This window comes from Rhinolophus sinicus, linkage group LG12 (genome assembly GCF_036562045.2).
Source record: "Rhinolophus sinicus isolate RSC01 linkage group LG12, ASM3656204v1, whole genome shotgun sequence".
In the NCBI taxonomy this organism is placed as follows: domain Eukaryota; kingdom Metazoa; phylum Chordata; class Mammalia; order Chiroptera; family Rhinolophidae; genus Rhinolophus; species Rhinolophus sinicus.
The window spans coordinates 23,268,265-23,286,096 of record NC_133761.1 but is presented as its reverse complement, the minus strand read 5'-3'; the positions used below and the strand labels follow the sequence as shown (position 1 = coordinate 23,286,096).

The following is a 17,832-nucleotide window of genomic DNA, read 5'->3' as shown; positions in this document are numbered from 1 at the left end:
AGTAGTGTGTAGTGAGGAAAATAGAAGAGGGTTCATCCTGTATCAAGGGCTCCCATAAACTGCTACCCACAACCACTACTCAGCTTCAGATAATAATTGCTATGTAGGAATATGGGCCCATGATTGCCAGATCTTCCTAATTTTTATGAAAGGCAGAAATTCAGAATTAGTGTACAATTTCTCAATTTTCTTATTACTTTAAATCACACTGGAGTCTACATTGTGTCAGCCAAGTAATACACATCTGAAAGCTGAATCTGGGTCGTGGGTCATTAATTTGTTATCATGGATCATTTAGAAGGAGAAATAGATATTGAAGGAGCCCTTGATGGTTCAGAGGGTGGAATTTATTCAATATGATCCAGAGCTTCACCTCCATCTCATTGTTACCTAGTCTTCAACATGGTTTTGATATTCCCATGGTCCTGTCTACTCAAAATTCCTTCTTCCATTGATATCTTCTAGAAGGAAGATCATCCAAATTTCTTAAAACAGAGAATCAACCCATTCACCATACAGGGAATTCAGTTAGGGGCTGCTTTTCATAGACAGTTAATAAAAGTGGACAAGCATTAACATTTGGTGTATTTAGATGGTGCCTAGAGAAGGGATACCTCTTCTCTGAGCTTCCATAAAAAAAGTATAAAGATTAGCCCACAGGCTATCTTAGACAAATAAAAATCAAGGTGAAGTCCACTTTTCATAAAAAAGAGAGGAAAAAAGAAAGATGAGTCTATAAAGTTTCATTTCAAAGGTACAGAACAAGAGTGGCACTGGCTAGATTTCCACTGGATGAATTTTCACCTAGAAATAAATCGACAGAAAACATTGCTGGGTGGTACATGTGATTGGTAGTCCAGAGGGTGGGTGAAGAGGAGAAAGATCCCCAGAGCAATTAGGGAAATTCTATAATATTAAATGATGCAGAGGCAGAAGTGAAATAACAAACTTAACAGATCATATGCAAGTTTAAATTGATGTTCTTGGCTCAAATCGCTTTTTTTTAAAAAAAGAAAATAACCTTTATAAGCCTCAGAAGATTGCAGTTGAAATGGTTTAAAATCAATTTTAACTCATTTTCCATTCATATAATATGAGAGGAAGGAGACAATTTTACTGGTTTACTGGAGAAATAGTCCAAGGGTTTCTTTCCATAGTAGAGAAAGAAGTTGATTTCAGCTCAGACAGATATTTCAAGCTTCAAGGTCTCTGTCTGGACCGAGAAAGATGTGCTCTTCCCAAAGTCCTATCGAACAGAGAGTGTTAATACATTTCCCGGCTGCCCAGGTCCTGAAGCTGCTGCACAACTTCGACCATAAGCAACTCTGCAAACCACCTGCTTCCAGACCACACGCTTGTGATTTCAGCCTTTCAGATTGAGGACGGTAACATCAGCACATTGAAAAGTGTATCCTCCAAGGGGAGAAGATTAAGAATCAGTGAGGACTGACAGGCATTTGTGAATGTGAGTGTATGTGAATGTGTGTGAGAGAGAGAGAGCGCGAGAGCGAGAGAGACCGTGTGTTCTCATTAGGGGACGATCTATGATTTGACAGCCTCACTGCTGCTGCTCCTGCTGCGGCTGTATGGTATGTCATCAGTTGCAAAGGGCTGCGAGGGTTTAGAGGAACTGCAGTTCTGAAGACTGAGCACTGCTAAGTGGTCTCCCTGTCAAACAAAGTAGATGAGATTTGCTGCAGGATTGGAAACTTGGACTTATTACTGCTTCATCCACCCAGAGAAGCGGGCAGCACTACAGAAGAAAAGGTAAGAGAAGAAACTGTGCTCTCTGGGGTAGGTAGGGCAGGGGGCATGGGGAGATACAGGCTCGAAGGCTTGCTGTTTCGTAGCAAAGGGATTTTACCTTCTGAGAGTAAAGAGGGCAAATGCTGATTTCCTACCGGGCTTGATTATTGAGCCTCTTGGCTTTCCTACCCCCAGTACCTTTACCTTATTTATATAGTTTTCCCAAGCATCTGAGAGATTTCTTTGCATTTATTTTTCAGCTAGCAGATAGTGTTTAGTTTTTCCCATTGGGCACTCTTTCAAAACAAGGAGGTTTTCTGTTCCTGGTTTCTTAAGCATTTTTTTCCAAGAGGAAACTGGCCCCTCTCACTGTATGCTGGTCAAAACAGTTACTCCATCCTACGCTAGAGTTTCAATAAAAGGAGTTTTCAGAAATATGCCTGATCCCTATTCTTGCAGAAAAATGGGAGGTGAAAGGAGCAGAGGTGAGAGTTACCTGGCAATAACTGTGACTGGATCTAAAATGGTGACACTATGAATGAATATGGATTATACCTCTTCACAGGGGGAGAGAAGCACCGTGATAAAGGCAGGGCCCTGGAGAGAAGATGTTTTGAGAAGTGCTTCAGAGAAACTTCAAGCTACTAAAGATGGAAAACGAAACAGTAAGTGAACTGAACCAAACACAGCTTCAGCCGCGAGCAGTGGTGGCCCTAGAATACCAAGTGGTCACCATCTTACTTGTGCTCGTCATTTGCGGTCTGGGCATCGTGGGCAATATCATGGTGGTCCTGGTGGTCATGAGAACCAAGCACATGAGGACGCCCACAAACTGCTACCTGGTGAGTCTGGCAGTAGCCGATCTCATGGTCTTGGTGGCCGCAGGCCTACCCAACATAACAGACAGCATCTATGGTTCCTGGGTCTATGGCTACGTCGGCTGTCTCTGCATTACTTATCTCCAGTACTTGGGCATCAATGCTTCCTCTTGCTCAATCACAGCCTTTACCATTGAGAGGTACATAGCTATCTGTCACCCCATCAAAGCCCAGTTTCTCTGCACATTCTCCAGAGCCAAAAAGATCATCATCTTTGTCTGGGCTTTCACATCCATTTACTGTATGCTCTGGTTCTTCTTGCTGGATCTCAATATTAGCACCTACAAAGATGCTATTGTGGTGTCATGTGGCTACAAGATCTCCAGAAATTACTACTCCCCTATTTACCTAATGGATTTGGCTGTCTTTTACGTTGTGCCAATGATCCTGGCCACTGTCCTCTATGGATTCATAGCTAGGATCCTCTTCTTAAATCCCATTCCTTCGGATCCTAAAGAAAACTCTAAGATGTGCACCAGTGACTCAACTCATCAGAGCAAGAATTTGACTTCAAAGACCTCTAATAGATGTTTTAATAGCACAGTGTCTTCAAGGAAGCAGGTAAGCAAACCGGAATGTCCAGGTACACAGAGGAAATGTGGGCTAGAGCTCCTTGTGAGAGGGGATCAACTTTGCCCTAGTTAGCTGATGGCAAAACCAAAACACAGTCATGCAAACATTTCACAGTGTAAGCTTCTGTTTTACATATTAAATTCATCTCTAAAGCAACTAAAGATCTAAAAATAGAGGGGGAAATGTTGATAGCACATCAGTGGGGTACCAGTTCAGGTGTAATTAAAATATAAGGAAATATAAACAGAAGCTTTAAAAATCCACCTTTAAAATGTTTGTGCCTCTCTGAGAAATGTTATCAAAATATTTAGACCATTTCTGGCTTCTGTGGGGAGCAGCTGAATATCTTTAAGAATTCTATTGCACTACAAAGACTTGACAAGATAGTTTGAGAAAAGATAATTCAAAGCAATAAGGAAACTTCTCTTACCATTCTATAGTTTCTCACAACTGAGAGGGGTTCCTGGATTTCTTTTTTTTTTTTTAGTCTTAGTGGGAAAAGATTCTATCACCCTTCCCCCAGGTCCCTACAAAGTGTCCCTGCATGCAGAAGCTGAAAATTCACCTTGCTCAGGAAATGTTCTAATAACAAGGCTAACATCAAGCTCAACTTGTTACCAAAAAAATGATTGAATTTTTTAAATGTCTGTTTTTCCTTCTACGCATAACTGAAAATCCCTTTACACTTTCAGGTCACCTGCATGCTCATGTGGTTGCAGTAGTATTGTGGTTTCACTAGTGAATGAAGTGCAACTTTGTTACAGTAGATATGGTTTATAAGACAATATAAGAATAAAAGACTTTTATATCATATACACATTTATCTATATTTACACAATTGTTCTAAGTTACTTATGAGCTTAGCTTTCAGTTCCTTTTCTGTCTTTGATAAACAAAATAAACACAGAGTAAACATTTAGTCTCATAGCTGAAAAAGAAAACTTGAAATCAACAATACTGGCTCTTTCAAATGGGTTGATGTGTGTGTGTGTGTGTGTGTGTGTGTGTGTGTGTGTGTGTGTGTGTGTGGAGAGAGAGAGAGAGAATACAATTCTTCCTGTGTGCATAGATAGAAACTGAGTATACCTTTGAAAGTATGCATATGGGTCATCCATGTATCACTTCCTAAACTCTAGATTAGTTGATATGTGAAGAATTGTAATTGGACACTTGGGCACAAGTGAAATAAGCTACTAATAAATGTATGTGCTTTAGATATACATAAAATGAATAATGATGAACGATAACTGAGAAGAAATATTTATAGCGTTTTAGACAATATGGTGATGCTTGATATATATAACATTTATTATTAAAGTGACCTAGATGATGGACCTGAGCAACTGTTGCCAGCTCTTAGATTTCTATTTCTTTGGGTCTAGCATTCCTGCCTAATACAAAGCCTATTTGGCCATCTATTACCCAAAACTTGATTAAGAGAAATTTAGAGAGAACTGTTGACCACCTGCCAAGACAAACATTAACAAATACAATAAGAGAGTAAAGAATGTGTACATCTCAATTAGAGATGAAACATGGGTTAACGTCTTCAGCAAGAAGGTCGGGAGTAAATTCATTCATTAGATTCCAATTTATGTTCATGTTATAAATTCTAAAACGTTGTTTATCTGGTCTAATGTCCTTCCTTTCAATCGTTGCCATTAGTACCTATCAGCATTAATAATGTGCTTTAAATTGCTAATCGTGTTACATGTTCACTCTTATTTCAAAGCTGTTAGAGACAGTCTGGCTTTATAGAGGGTGTGTGGTAGAAGAAAAAGCCAAAATGTTGGCTCCAAACAATCCTGAGCTTAAATGCCAGGGTTCTAATCAACCTGTACAATCTTGGATAAGCAGAACTCTCTGAGTCTCAGTTTCCTTATTTGTAACATGAGGAGAAATAGCGACAGCCAAAGTTGTTGTAAAGGATCTAGCTTATGAAAGATACCTAAAATGCAGTGGTGGTTAGCACCTGAGTGAATTAGCCTCCTTCCTAGGTGTTTAATAGGTTGGCAACTGTAAAGGAAATGCAGATTTACTCTCAGAAATACCCGTTTGCCATTTAAACAAATATTATTTGTTGAACAAGTGTGTACATGATGTAGTAACTTCTCTAAGAAACATTTTAATAATGAAGGCATTTGGAAATGTATTGGAAGCATTTGGGGTGTCACAATAATGCTACTTACTGTCAGTTAACTTCAGGAGCCAGGGATGCCAAATGTCCTGAAACACACGAGTCAGTCAAGCACAAACGCCTGTGACAAACGCCAATCACACCCTCATTGAGAAACACGGGATGCCATATAAATCAATAGGAGTGCATTTAGGTACTATGTCATGTAATTCAGTCTTGATTTTAGATCGGATGGGAGTTCTGAGGGAAAAAAAAGAAATTATGGGGTTCGAGGGATCAGAGAAGACTTCATAGAAGAGGTGGCATTTGAGAAGGCTCTAGAAAGATGGGGATCATTTGGAAAGTAAAACTCAGGACGGACAGCACTCCACACAGAAAGGATGTGGCTGGGACGAGAATGGCAGAATTTTGGAGAAGGGGCAAGGAGGGGCACATAGGGTGAGATTTTTATGCGATAGCGTGACGTGGTTGATCAAAATGAATGATGTATTTGGAGGAGAAGTAACAAGTATGATTGGATTGACAGAAAAGTGTGTGTGTGTGTGTGTCTGAGAGGGAGAGAGAGCTGTGAAGGACGCCAATTACCAAGCAGTGAAAGGAGTTCGAACTTAGTGCAGAAGTAACAAAGACTGTGTGTGAGTAGGGAGCAGGAAGCCGCAGTAAGGAAAGTGGTGTTCCCGGATGATAAATCTGACAGCTGTGGACAAGGTAGATTTGATGAGTGAGAGACTGGCAGAAAGACCAATCTGGAAGTTGGTGATAGTGATTCAGGCATGAGGTCATAAGATGCTCTATCAGGACATTTTAAAATAAGTTGTGAACCAGAAAGATGTTTCAAAGAAAGGAAGGGTGAGATGTGAACACACAGAGAGGACAATTCAACGTGGCACCAGGGTTCTGAGTCTGGAAAAATGGTGGTGCCCCTCGTAAATGAGAATGGGAGCCATGAAGGAGAGTCAGTTTTGTCCAAAATCAATGACTCTTTATCTGGATTTTTCCTCTTAAGAAATTGTTCTTTCCTTAAATCTTTGAAAGATTGAAACCTCCACCTCCTATAATCCACAGACTTTCATTTTAATGTTTTCTCTGATTTTTTTTTTTTTTCAGGCAAGTTTAATTTACATTTTAATAAATATTCTGTCTGGGCCAGGTCTTTCTAACCAAGTTGTTAAATTCAAATGTACATAACCTAAAAAAACCTACATTTAAAAAGGAAATAAAAGAGCATTTATATTGCAGTTCTCAAAAGGGACAAATGTGAGTTTTTTGTTTGTTTTTAACTTATATCCCCTATGCAGAAAACCCAGGCCAGAATGTTTTGTTTTTTCTCCTCTATCATTCAGAGATTTAATCATGTTTTAGGAAACGAACTAAATATTTGGTAAATTCAATGAAGTAAATTACTCAAATTAATGGCTTTGGATCGTATAGACCAAAGAATTCTCTGATTGACTAAATCTTTCTTTTCAAATGGCTGTTTTCATATCGAGGAGACAGGTTTTAAATTATCAGTTTGCCACATTTCAGCTGCACCTGCACGATGTTGAAAGAGTCAGTTCAGTCCCTTCAGGTGTTCGGCACTGTGTAGATAGAATATTTCTATATTAACTGGATATTTCAAAGGAATTGATTAGTTTTTTCGGTATTTTGAAGGCAAAAAAAAAAAAAAATATGTTGGTAAAGGACTATCATATGGATAAACACATTCAATTCAAATATTTGCTTTCCACAGGAGGCAGAGGTATTTAGAGTATTTTATAGATCAGGCTACCAGTTTTATTTCCAGTTGAGTCACTCTAATATTTTTGTTTGTTTGTTTGTTTGTTTTCTGCTAGTATAACTGGTGGGGGAATTGAGTAACATGGTCCAAATAGAAACTCTAAGAGTTTATGGCAAATTTTTCATTAAGGATTTTATTTGACTAAATAAGCCTTTAAAATACTAAACAGTCTTTTGTCTCCATAAATTTCTGAAAAGCCTCTACCTTACTAGAAGAATGTTGGTTGGTAGCCCAAAAAACAAAAGCAGTTTTCCTTTGTAGAGTAACACGTGCCTTTTGCTATTGTGGCTATCATTACTACAATCATGTGTATTATGAAAAACCCAGAAAACTAGGAATAAGGAAAAAGCATCCTTTATCCTACATCTTCAAACCATGATTTATTAGCATGTAGTTATATTCTTTTTCTTACCATGTTTTCTTTTTTGTATACTTACAGCCTGTATGTGTAATTTTATGTTCTGCTTTTACACAAAATATTGAAATTAATATTCTCAAGGAAAATGGCACAGAGTGAAAGAAAACAGATACGACTGTGAGTCAATGTCTCTCAGCCTCAGTTTTCTCGTCAATAAAATGGGAATAGCAATGACTCATAGGGTTGTTGTTCAAATTACGTGAGACACATCATTCGAAATGCATCTTTGCTCTCCTCCCCCCTGTCCCATCAGCTACCCTTCCCTTACTCCTGTCCTTCCCAGTGATCTCCATCCCCTAGGCAGACTCCTGTCTCTCTCCTGTCTCTCTCTTAAGCCATTTCCTGCTCATGGAAAATGAAGACACGTGGATAAAGAAAGGGCTTAAATGTGTCTTCTCCTCTCCCTGTCTCTGTTCAGTTCCTGCTTCCAGTGCTATTTACTTTTTAAAGAGGAAATCTCGAACACGGAAAAACCTTTAAGACACGAAGGAAATGGGTATAGTGATGGAATGTCAGGCAGCAGGGCCTTAAGTTGTATGGGCAGCTTAATCACTAATTAACATTACAGGGCAAATTAATGATACTAAGTTCTTCAGCGTTAGAGTTGTCTGCAGTTTTCTAGGACTGTTTGTATAGTGTTTTCACAGGCCCATCTTTTATTTCTAATTGTTTTATTTGCTCCACCTAGGTTCAACTATATCCTTAATAGGATAAAGCTTTCTAAGTTGGGGGGCAAAAGTACAATTTTTGTCACTTAGCACACAGATATCTAAGTGTGCCATCTTATTTCTATTATTAAAAAATAGCTTTCCATCTTCTGATTCACGTCCTATATAAGGAAAGATTGTACATTCCCATAAATTGACTAAGTGAAAATCCCCTGCAGTTACATGCTTTATATCCTGTGGTTAGATGAATACACATTGTTTGTTCCCAATTTTATACTTCCAGCTTCAAGCCATAATTTCACCAGCAGAGAAAAATTAATTTTCCTAAATGCCTACAAAAGGGGAAAACCTGCACTCCTTTAGAATTCTCAATTTGGCCACACAAAAACACCTTAAAATCAGCTAACCTTGAAAATGACAAACTACTTTATGCTTCCTTATATAGCCTCTTGTGAATTCTTCAAACTGCAAACAGGTATCCCAAGTTCCAAACAGATGAAGGTGGGCTATATCTATGTTCTCAAGCTCCTTTCTTTTTTTATTTTGTTTGTTTTTAATCCGTTGGAGAAAGACTAAGAGGTATAAAGCCAGAGCTAGTTCAACATTTCGCAAAATTGTGCAGTAGGTTATTTTATATTCAATAGCATCCTCACTGTAATTAAACATTCACTCACAGTCCAAAAAGCACCCAGCATCGGGCTAGGAGTGGAAACTACAGGATATGTAAAGGCAAATGCTTCACCTTCAAGGATGTCACTGTTGGTCATGTACCCAAATAATCCTGAGAGGACCATCACGTTCTACAACAGAGGACGGGCATCTGTGAGGGAGAAGAAAAATGGGAGGAAATGGAGGAGGGCTTTATGGAGTACATTGTGTTCAGCTGGGCCTCTATGGGCAGAATGTCTAACAGCAGCAATGTGGAGACAGGGAGAAAAGGAAGGAAGACAGTTGAACACAAAAAGAGAATTGTCTAGTGAGGGGAGGCCCAACCATACTGTAGTCCTGTTAAATCTAACTCCTGGGTCCTCTTCCCAGCTCTGCCCTTTGTCATGTTGCTTACTTTTATCCATGTCAATGGTCACAACTACCACCTACGAGTCTCCAGTATACAGCCCTAGCAAAGATATTTCCTGACCCATACTTAAATGGTTTTTTTGTGTGGTGTTTTTTTGGACCTTATGTAAGTGCATCAAATCCAGTATGTCTAAAATGAAGCCCATTATTGTCCCTCATAAACACCTCCTTCTTTCTTTCCTATTTCAGGTTCCTACGCCAGAAATCTAAGAGCCCCTCTCAGTGCCTTTCCATCCTACCCACCTGCACACCTAAGCACTAGCCAACTCCTACTGCTTCTAGCTCGTAACTCTCACAGCTGACCTATTCCATCACACTACCATTGTCCGCCATTTGTCACCTGCTCTAGTTCAATACACACCTCACCAGCCTCTCTGACTCCCATCCTACCCACTCCAATCATTCTGCACTTTGCTCTCTAACAGATTTCTGTAACACAGAGGTATGTTATCAAAATGATTTTTATAACTCCCTGAGGCCTAGAGTTTAAACTCCTCAGGATAACAGATAAGATCCTGGCTCTTTCCTATGTTTTCAGCTTCATCTCTTGTCGCTCCTCTAACTTACACTTCATGCTCCAGTGATACTGTATCATTTGTAGTTCTCTGAACTTGCTATGTTCTCTCAGCTAGAATGCCCTTCATCTGGCAAACTCCCAATTATCTTCCAAGTCTCAGATCAAATGCTGTCCCCATGCACCCCACCAAGCCTTCCCTGAATTTCTCTGGCAGATTTATATACCTGATTGCCTAGCTATAAGTATGTATGTTAGGTGTTCTAACTATGCTCTTACAGTACTTTGCATATACTTCTAGTTTCATAATCTTATGTATCATAATTGTTACCTTGTTGGTCTTCCCACTGCCACTAACATGCTTAAGAGCAGGACCTTATATCCTCTGTGTCCTCAGCATTGACTTTAGCACATAGCAGGCTCCCAAAAGTGTATATACACAGTCGTGTGTTGCAGCCAAAGAATATAGACTTTGCAGGATCAGGTTGTTAGTATCTCTTCCCAATTGTGTGTTGTGACATCACACTGGTTACTTAAAATTGGTCATGGTTGAAGTACCTAAACTACAGAAATCAGCAAATATGACAACTCAGGGAACCCTCCCGTTTTTGTGGAGAGGTGATCATTAAATATGCATTTCTGTGTAGGTGTGTGTGTCGTATATAATTTTACATATAGTAAATGAAAATTTGAGAGTACCTACATGCATACTTTGGAACTCAGTCAAATCCAACATGCTGTTTTGCCTTCTGAAAATTTATTGTTCAGTTATGCCATATTCTTTTCCAATTTTAATTAAAATTTCCTTTTATTAAATCTCTTTTGAATTCCAAAATAGCCAAACTGGCTGCTGGGTAGTATGATGGTAAGTTTGTTAGTAGGTAAGACTTTTTAGGAAGACTCTCCCCTTTCAGACAGAACAGGCTAACTTAAAAATATGACAGACTCAAATAATAATTTGCTTTTTGTACAAAATCCCATTGGCTTTCCAATGAGTGTTTAAAATACCCTCCACAATGAGGGCGCTACATTGGCTAGAATGGGCCAAGATGCAGAGGGATGGCAACTAAGGGAAGGAAAGCAGTGTGAGCAGAGGTATAAAGATGAAAATCAATCTATCTGAGGGCTCCTATGTGATTAATTTCCCTAAGACAATTTGCGCACACCACCTTCTTTCAAAAAGAAATATCCCCAATCTCCTTTGACTGGCTTTCAAAGCCCACTGAAATCTGGCATTTTTATCACTTTTCTGGCTTCATTCATCTGTTATTTTGGGAATTCAATAAACAATTATTGAACACAAATTTCATGCCAGGCGTTGCTCCGGAGAACCAATGATAGCCCCTACCTTATGGAACATTCAATAAAATATGAAAGATCACTACTTAAAAGTGGTTGGAAAATACACGTGCAGCCTGTACAGTGTGCAGAAGAGGCCAAAAGGAAGGGGTGCACACTGTACTTAAGGCTGGAAAGCAAGCCTCCTGCTGAGTCAGAGTCACTTCCGCTCTTACATAAGCCTTGAGTAAGCATTCACCAGGCCAACAGGAAAAACAAGACCTTCAAACCAACAGAAGTAGTCATTTACATAATGAAGACCTCTAACAAGGACAGTGGCAAGTGGAATTTGACTTTTGGGAACTTTTCTCATAAAATTGCACGATGAAGCCAACATAGAACCAGGGAAATAAAAATACGGATTTTGCAATTCAAGCAAGAAGCAAGGAAGGTTTGAGCTAAGAGGTAACAGCAGGGAAGGCTAGAAAGGATGTAGATGAGTCAAATCAGTGGGATTTAACTACTAGTTTGGCAGATGAAGATGAAAGAAGTTCCTACAGGAAGTCCCAGAGTCCTAGCTGGGGTGACTAGACAGGCAGTGGAGTTAATAACCATGCACAGACGTCTTATCTATATTTATTCCTTCTCTGTAGAGTCAGACATGTCGCACCGGATTTTCCCATACATACCAAGCTCATTTGTACTATGCAAACTTACTCATGTAATTGTTTCCTTCTTATAAAGCCCTCTCCACTCTTGATGCTTCCACTCTTATAAGCAACACTCAAGATCCCAGTTCAGGCTGCAGTTTGATCAAGGGTTTCTATACGTTCGACGTATACTGGAAGGGAGGTGAGTATGAGCTCTACAGTCAGAAAAACATAGTTCAAGCTCCAGGCATTCTACTTCCTATCTCCATAACTTTGGATATTTTACTTCTTAATATGTCAGTGTATTCATATGTAAAAATAGAATACTAATGATACCCACTGATAAGGTTGCTGTGAGGAAATAAATGTCTAATACATAACAAGCACTCAATACTTTTTATTTACTGTACGTAAGTTATATATTATATTTAAAATATCATTTGTTCCCTCCTTATTCATGAAATAGCAAAAATAGAAACTAGTAATTCTTTCCTGAAGAAGATAAAGTTTAGAGGTTATAATAGAGGTAGATCCTTCAGGTTCCTCTAACAATATATTCATGAGTTCAAGTCACTAAGTAATTCTTGAGCTTCTACTATGTGCCCAGAGAGAAATACAGTAAGTACAATACCAAATCACCCCCATAACAGAAGCTACATATTATTGGCTTTTGATTATGTCTTCTGTACTGTTCTAAATATTTTACATGAACTCACTCAATAAAGCCTCACAACAAACTTGGGAAGTAGGAACTAATTAGAGAAAAGGATTTAGGGGCATAAAGGATGCTAAGTGACCTGCTCTGGGTCACACAGCTAGTCGTGGCAAAGTCAGGATTTGAACCCAGCACTCCTGTTCCAGAGCTTCTATAATATCAATCATAGGGCAAGAGAAAACCAAATAAAGATGAGATTGTTGGTGGTTAAAGTAAGTTTCCTGGCGCTAGTAGACAGGTGTCTAGAAGTTTGGAGAGGGTTAGTTAAGGAGAATGAGAGGAGAGAGTTCATTCCAGATAAACAAGGAGGAAGGGAAGGGTATAACAGGAGAAAAAAAATCCCAGAATTTAAAAAAGCATGTGCTCTCTGAGGAATAGTAATGAGATTAGCCAGATGTGGACCAAAGGTTCAAGTTTGGGAGACTTGGGAAGTGTTATAAAATTGGAGGACATATAGGCTGGACCTGGATCAATGAAGACGGAAAACCAAGCACAGTGTCACCATCACCACCACCACCACCACCATCATCACCACCACCACCACCACCGTCATCATCACCACCACCACCACCACCACCACCACCATCACCACCACCATCACCACCACCACCATCACCACCACCACCACCACCACCACCACCATCATCACCACCACCATCACCACCACCACCCCCATCACCACCACCACCCCCAACCTTCTCAGATTCCTCATCATGCTATTGAGGAACACAAGGAAAATCACATTTATAGATAGCATCTACTTCACCCTTGGAGTTTCCATTCCAGCGGGCCCTCGGTGATCTCCACATATCCCTTTACAGGACCATAATCAGTTCCCTCTTTTCATGCCTTAAATGTCTATTTCAAACCTTCATACTCCCCTCAAGTCATTGTACCTGGAATTATTTTTTCTGAAATGCCTCCCATGTCCAACCCCTCCTTGCTATTGCTAGACTCATTCTCATCAATTCTAGTCTCGTCATTTCCTCTCTGCACCTGAGACAAGCAGTCCAGTCTCTCTGCCTCACCAAACTGTTGCAAATGCTTTGTAACCAATCTTTCTGCCTCTTAATTGCCTTCTTCCAAATCATCCCCCAGCAATCACTAAATGCAAATTTGGTAGTATCACTACAATGCCTAAAATCCTCCAATATACCCATTTCTTCTAGGTTTAAACCCAAAGTCATTATCATGGCATACTGGGATATTTATGTTCTGCTCTCTGCTTACTTTCCCAAACTCATCCTATCCCTGTCCCCAACATACCACTTGACAAGCGGTTTCCTAAACTGGCCATACTCTATGATGCTTCCAAGCCAGGGTGCATACTCCTCCAGCCACAAGCATTCTGCATCCCCTCATTTGACCTGTTACTTCTCACCTACCCTCTCATAGATAACCCAGCAGAGCAGACTTTCCTGATTTCCACTGGCAGCGTTTGGTGTTTCTTCCTTCTCTTTGTAGCAGTTTGCTCTTGCATCTGGACAGCATACCGTGTCACTGTGACAATTTGTTCAAATGTCTTTCCCACCAGATTGTACACAGCACAATGGCAGAAACATCATCCCATTCATTTTTGTGCCCACTTAGTGTCATGGTGTCCAGGAACATATTGATAAATGACTAAACTAGTAAAGACTGGATATAAAAGATGAGAAAGATGGAAAGATCTAATATGCCTCTAAAGATTTTTTTTCAGTGGCCTGAAAATTGAATTGTTGATACAAATGTTGAGGGAGAGATATTAAAAAACACCACCAGAAATGTTCAGTTTAAAATGAGGATGTGGAAATTTTAGATTGTAAACAACTGGTCAAGACCAGATATGTGGATTTAGGAATCATTAGAATAATGAGGGGAAAAAAAGTATGACTATTGACTAAAGTTGATTTTTAAAAGGAGGAAACACAGACTGACAAAAACTGAGTTCTGGAGGAATCTTTACATTTAAGAGCCTAGAAGAGCACTGTGGTGCTGCTAGGAGAAAGAAAAAAATAATAATAAAAAAAGACCTAATTTCCCCTCTTGGAATATGGCCAGAGGGCAGAAGATGGCGTTTTACTGGATGGTCCCAGTTGGGAGGGAAAATAAAGAAAGAAGAATGAGCCAAGGAGAGAGAGAAGGTTCAGTTAAAAGAATGAATATATTTATATATTTTGGATATTAGCCCCTTATCGGAGGCAGTTTGCAAAAATCTTCTCCCATTCAGTTAGTCACCTCTTTATTTTGTCGATGGTTTCTTTTGCTGTGCGGAAGTTTTTTAGTTTGATACAGTCCCATTCGTTTATTTTAGCTTTTACTTCCCTTGCCTTTGAGGTCAAATTCATAAAATCCTCTTAGAATCCAAGGTTCATAAGTTTAGTACCTATGTTTTCTTCTATGCAGTTTATTGTTTCAGGTCTTATGTTTAGGACTTTAATCCATTTTGAGTTAATTTTGGTACCCAGTGACAGATAACAGTCTAGTTTCATTCTTTTCCACATGCCCTTCCAATTCTCCCAGCACCATTTATTGAAGAGGCTGTCTTTTCTCCATTGTATGTTTTTGGCTTCATTGTCGAAAATTATCTGTCCATGTTTATGTGGATTTATTTCTGGGTTCTCAGTTCTATTCCATTGGTCTGCATGTCTGTTCTTCTGTCAATACCATACTGTTTTGATCATTGTTGCCCTGTACTACCAGCTGAAGTCAGGGAGTGTGATACCTCCAGTATTGTTCTTTTTTCTTAGGATTGCTTTGGCTATTCGGGGTCTTTTGTGTTTCCATACAAATCTGATGATTTTTTTTTTGTTGTTCTATTTCTTTAAAACAAAATGCCGTTGGGATTTTGATGGAGATTGGATATATAGATGATGTATTACAGAATTGCACACCTGAAACATATGTAACTTTACTAATAATTGCCACCCCAATAAACTTTAATTTTAAAAAAATACAAAATAAAAATTTTCTGAAAGGTTAAAAAAAAAGAATGAATATATTCCTTGGTGAATATTCATCCATCATTCAACAAATATATTTTGTGTTCAATTTTAAACAGTGAATTACTCTACAAATATAAAATATGCAAAATAGTAAAAATGTTGCCATGGGAGGCATAAAAATCTGTTTTTAAAGTTAAAACACAGCATAAGTGGATTTATCTAAAACTGAGAAGCCATTGTCTTGTCACTAGCGTCAAACACAGGTCTTCAGAGCTGCTTGAGAGGCACATGAGAAGAACTTGAATAAACAAAAAATTGAATCAGCTCAAAAACTTAAAAAAGGCTCAATACCTGTGCACATGAAATAGAATGAATAATAGAAAACACCTGAAAGTCATCTTGAGTTGAAATAAAAATAGAGACTATCACTTTCGAAAAGAGAATTCTGCAACCTTTCATGAACAACACTGGTGACCTTTGGCTATGCCCTTTGGATAGATGGCCTGAACATAATTATATAGTAGCTGTAAGTAAGGCATTCTATGCCTCTCCATTCTCTGCCTTTGGTTTTTGAGCTTTATGGGAATTTATGACTATGGGAGAACGCAGCATATTTTCTGCAGGCAGCAGCTTTTAGCTTGGAAAATAAGGAAGTGACTCAGAGAGATGTGGCACCATTGTGAGAATTAGAGAGGACAGAAGCAGGGTAAGTGCAGAGCACCCCATGAAATTTTAAAGATCATTGGTAAAACCAAGTGATGAAAGCCTCCACCAATATGCAGGCTGACACCCTGCCATGTTCCCTCTGACAGGAGTTTGCCTATATGACTGATACTACTTGGCAAACATTTGAAAGATTATGCATACATACAATTTGGGTGGGGGAAAGTGGGAGAAAAGCATAAACTGATATATTTTCTGTGTTGCCAGAAAAGATAAGAATAGGCTCAGATTCAGGGTAAATTTACAGGAGAACTATCTAACGAGAGATTATAAAAAGCTAGGATGGACCTCCAGGCATTTCTTCATGAATCGATTAGATATCCCTCTGACCCTGTCAAGAGAAATCAAGTCAAGACTTTTGTATAAACCAACTGCTGTGTACAGTGGCAGTGTTATCTTGAAATTAAAGATGGTCTTCTTAAATGATTACAAGTCCTTCCAGGGCGTTATTATACGGAATAGGAAAATCGTAGAAGTGAGGACAGATTTGTACCTACTTATCTATGATTTTATTGAAAACCTACTGTATACGAGGTGCTGGGTTCGGTACTAGAATATAAAAATGAACAAAACAGGGTACCCGCTCACAAAACGTTCACAGTCTAACAGGAAACACAGGAAAGTAAACTGATAGCTAAAGCCATAAAAGAATATGTGTTACTACGGAAAAGTGCACAGATTAGTGTTACCTCACCTAGATGGCTTGGGGAAAGGTGAGCAACAGAAAAGCTCTTTGGGAAAGGAAACTCCTAAGCTGTGCCTTGCAAATTAACAGTAGTTTTGTCGATGAAGAAGGGAAGGAAGACAGTTATGCAATGGGAGCTGTAGAGGTGAAGACCAGAGGTCCGGAAAGAACACGATCAATCCAGAGAACTTCAAGTAGCTCATTAGGGCTAGACAACAAAAGATGAGACTAATGAGGCAAACAGGGACCAGGAAATATGGTCTTTATATAAAATGCTGAGAGATTTGAACAATATTCTAAAGGCTATGAGAAGTCACTCAAAGATTACAAGGCAAAGCATGTTATAATCAGATCTATGCTTCAGAAAGATTACGGTGTTCGATGTAGGTAGGCTAGGATTGGACCAGAGTCAAGGACATTAATTCGGAGAATACTGTAATGGTATGGGCGAGACAATGATTCTGCAAAAGCCTAAATGATAAGATAAATAGCAGTAAGAACAGAAATCAATAAATACTTTGGGAATGGAATCAATAGATGTGGTGTGAGTAGATGTGTAGAAAGGGAGAGAGAAAAGAGTCAAAGCTAACTCATTGAGAAAGAAAGTGGACGGACAGTTGGGAGCCTGCATTCCAGAATCTCATGCTCTGGGGTCAGAGCCAGGTTTGGCGCCTGACTATGTGATATGAACGAGTTAATTTGACTCAGTTTACACATCTGTAAAAAGGCTGCTAATAACATCCTAGAAAGGTAGTTATTACGAGTTAGTGCAAAAATCCTTACAAAGAACTGAGCATGGTACCTGGCTCCTGGAAATAATAAATGGTAGCTACTGCTACTGTTATTATTCATTGTATAGGGTAACTTGCCTAAGTGAGGACAATTAGTGGAGGAACGTATTTCAGGGCAGTGAGCATGTTCCTTTCAGTTATGCCCATGTGGTATTTTAAGTGTCTGTGGACTACAAGGATACACTTAGAAATATAGAATTAGAGCTCTAAAGAAGCACCTATATATACATTGGGAGCAATCAGTATATAGATGGTTTGTAAAAGACCTGGAGTAG

General features: G+C 39.1%; 1 protein-coding gene across 1 annotated transcript in view; it reads left to right on the top strand.

Moving 5' to 3' along the window:
• The first annotated feature begins 1,295 nt into the window (after window positions 1–1,295).
• Window positions 1,296–17,832, top strand: part of TRHR (thyrotropin releasing hormone receptor) — a 41,972-nt gene continuing 25,435 nt past the window's right edge. Inside the window, exons 1-2 of the mRNA XM_019750570.2 lie at window positions 1,296–1,767; window positions 2,312–3,185. Coding sequence (XP_019606129.1) covers window positions 2,397–3,185 — 789 coding nt within the window. The 5' untranslated portion in view covers window positions 1,296–1,767; window positions 2,312–2,396. The remainder of the gene's footprint in view (window positions 1,768–2,311; window positions 3,186–17,832) is intronic.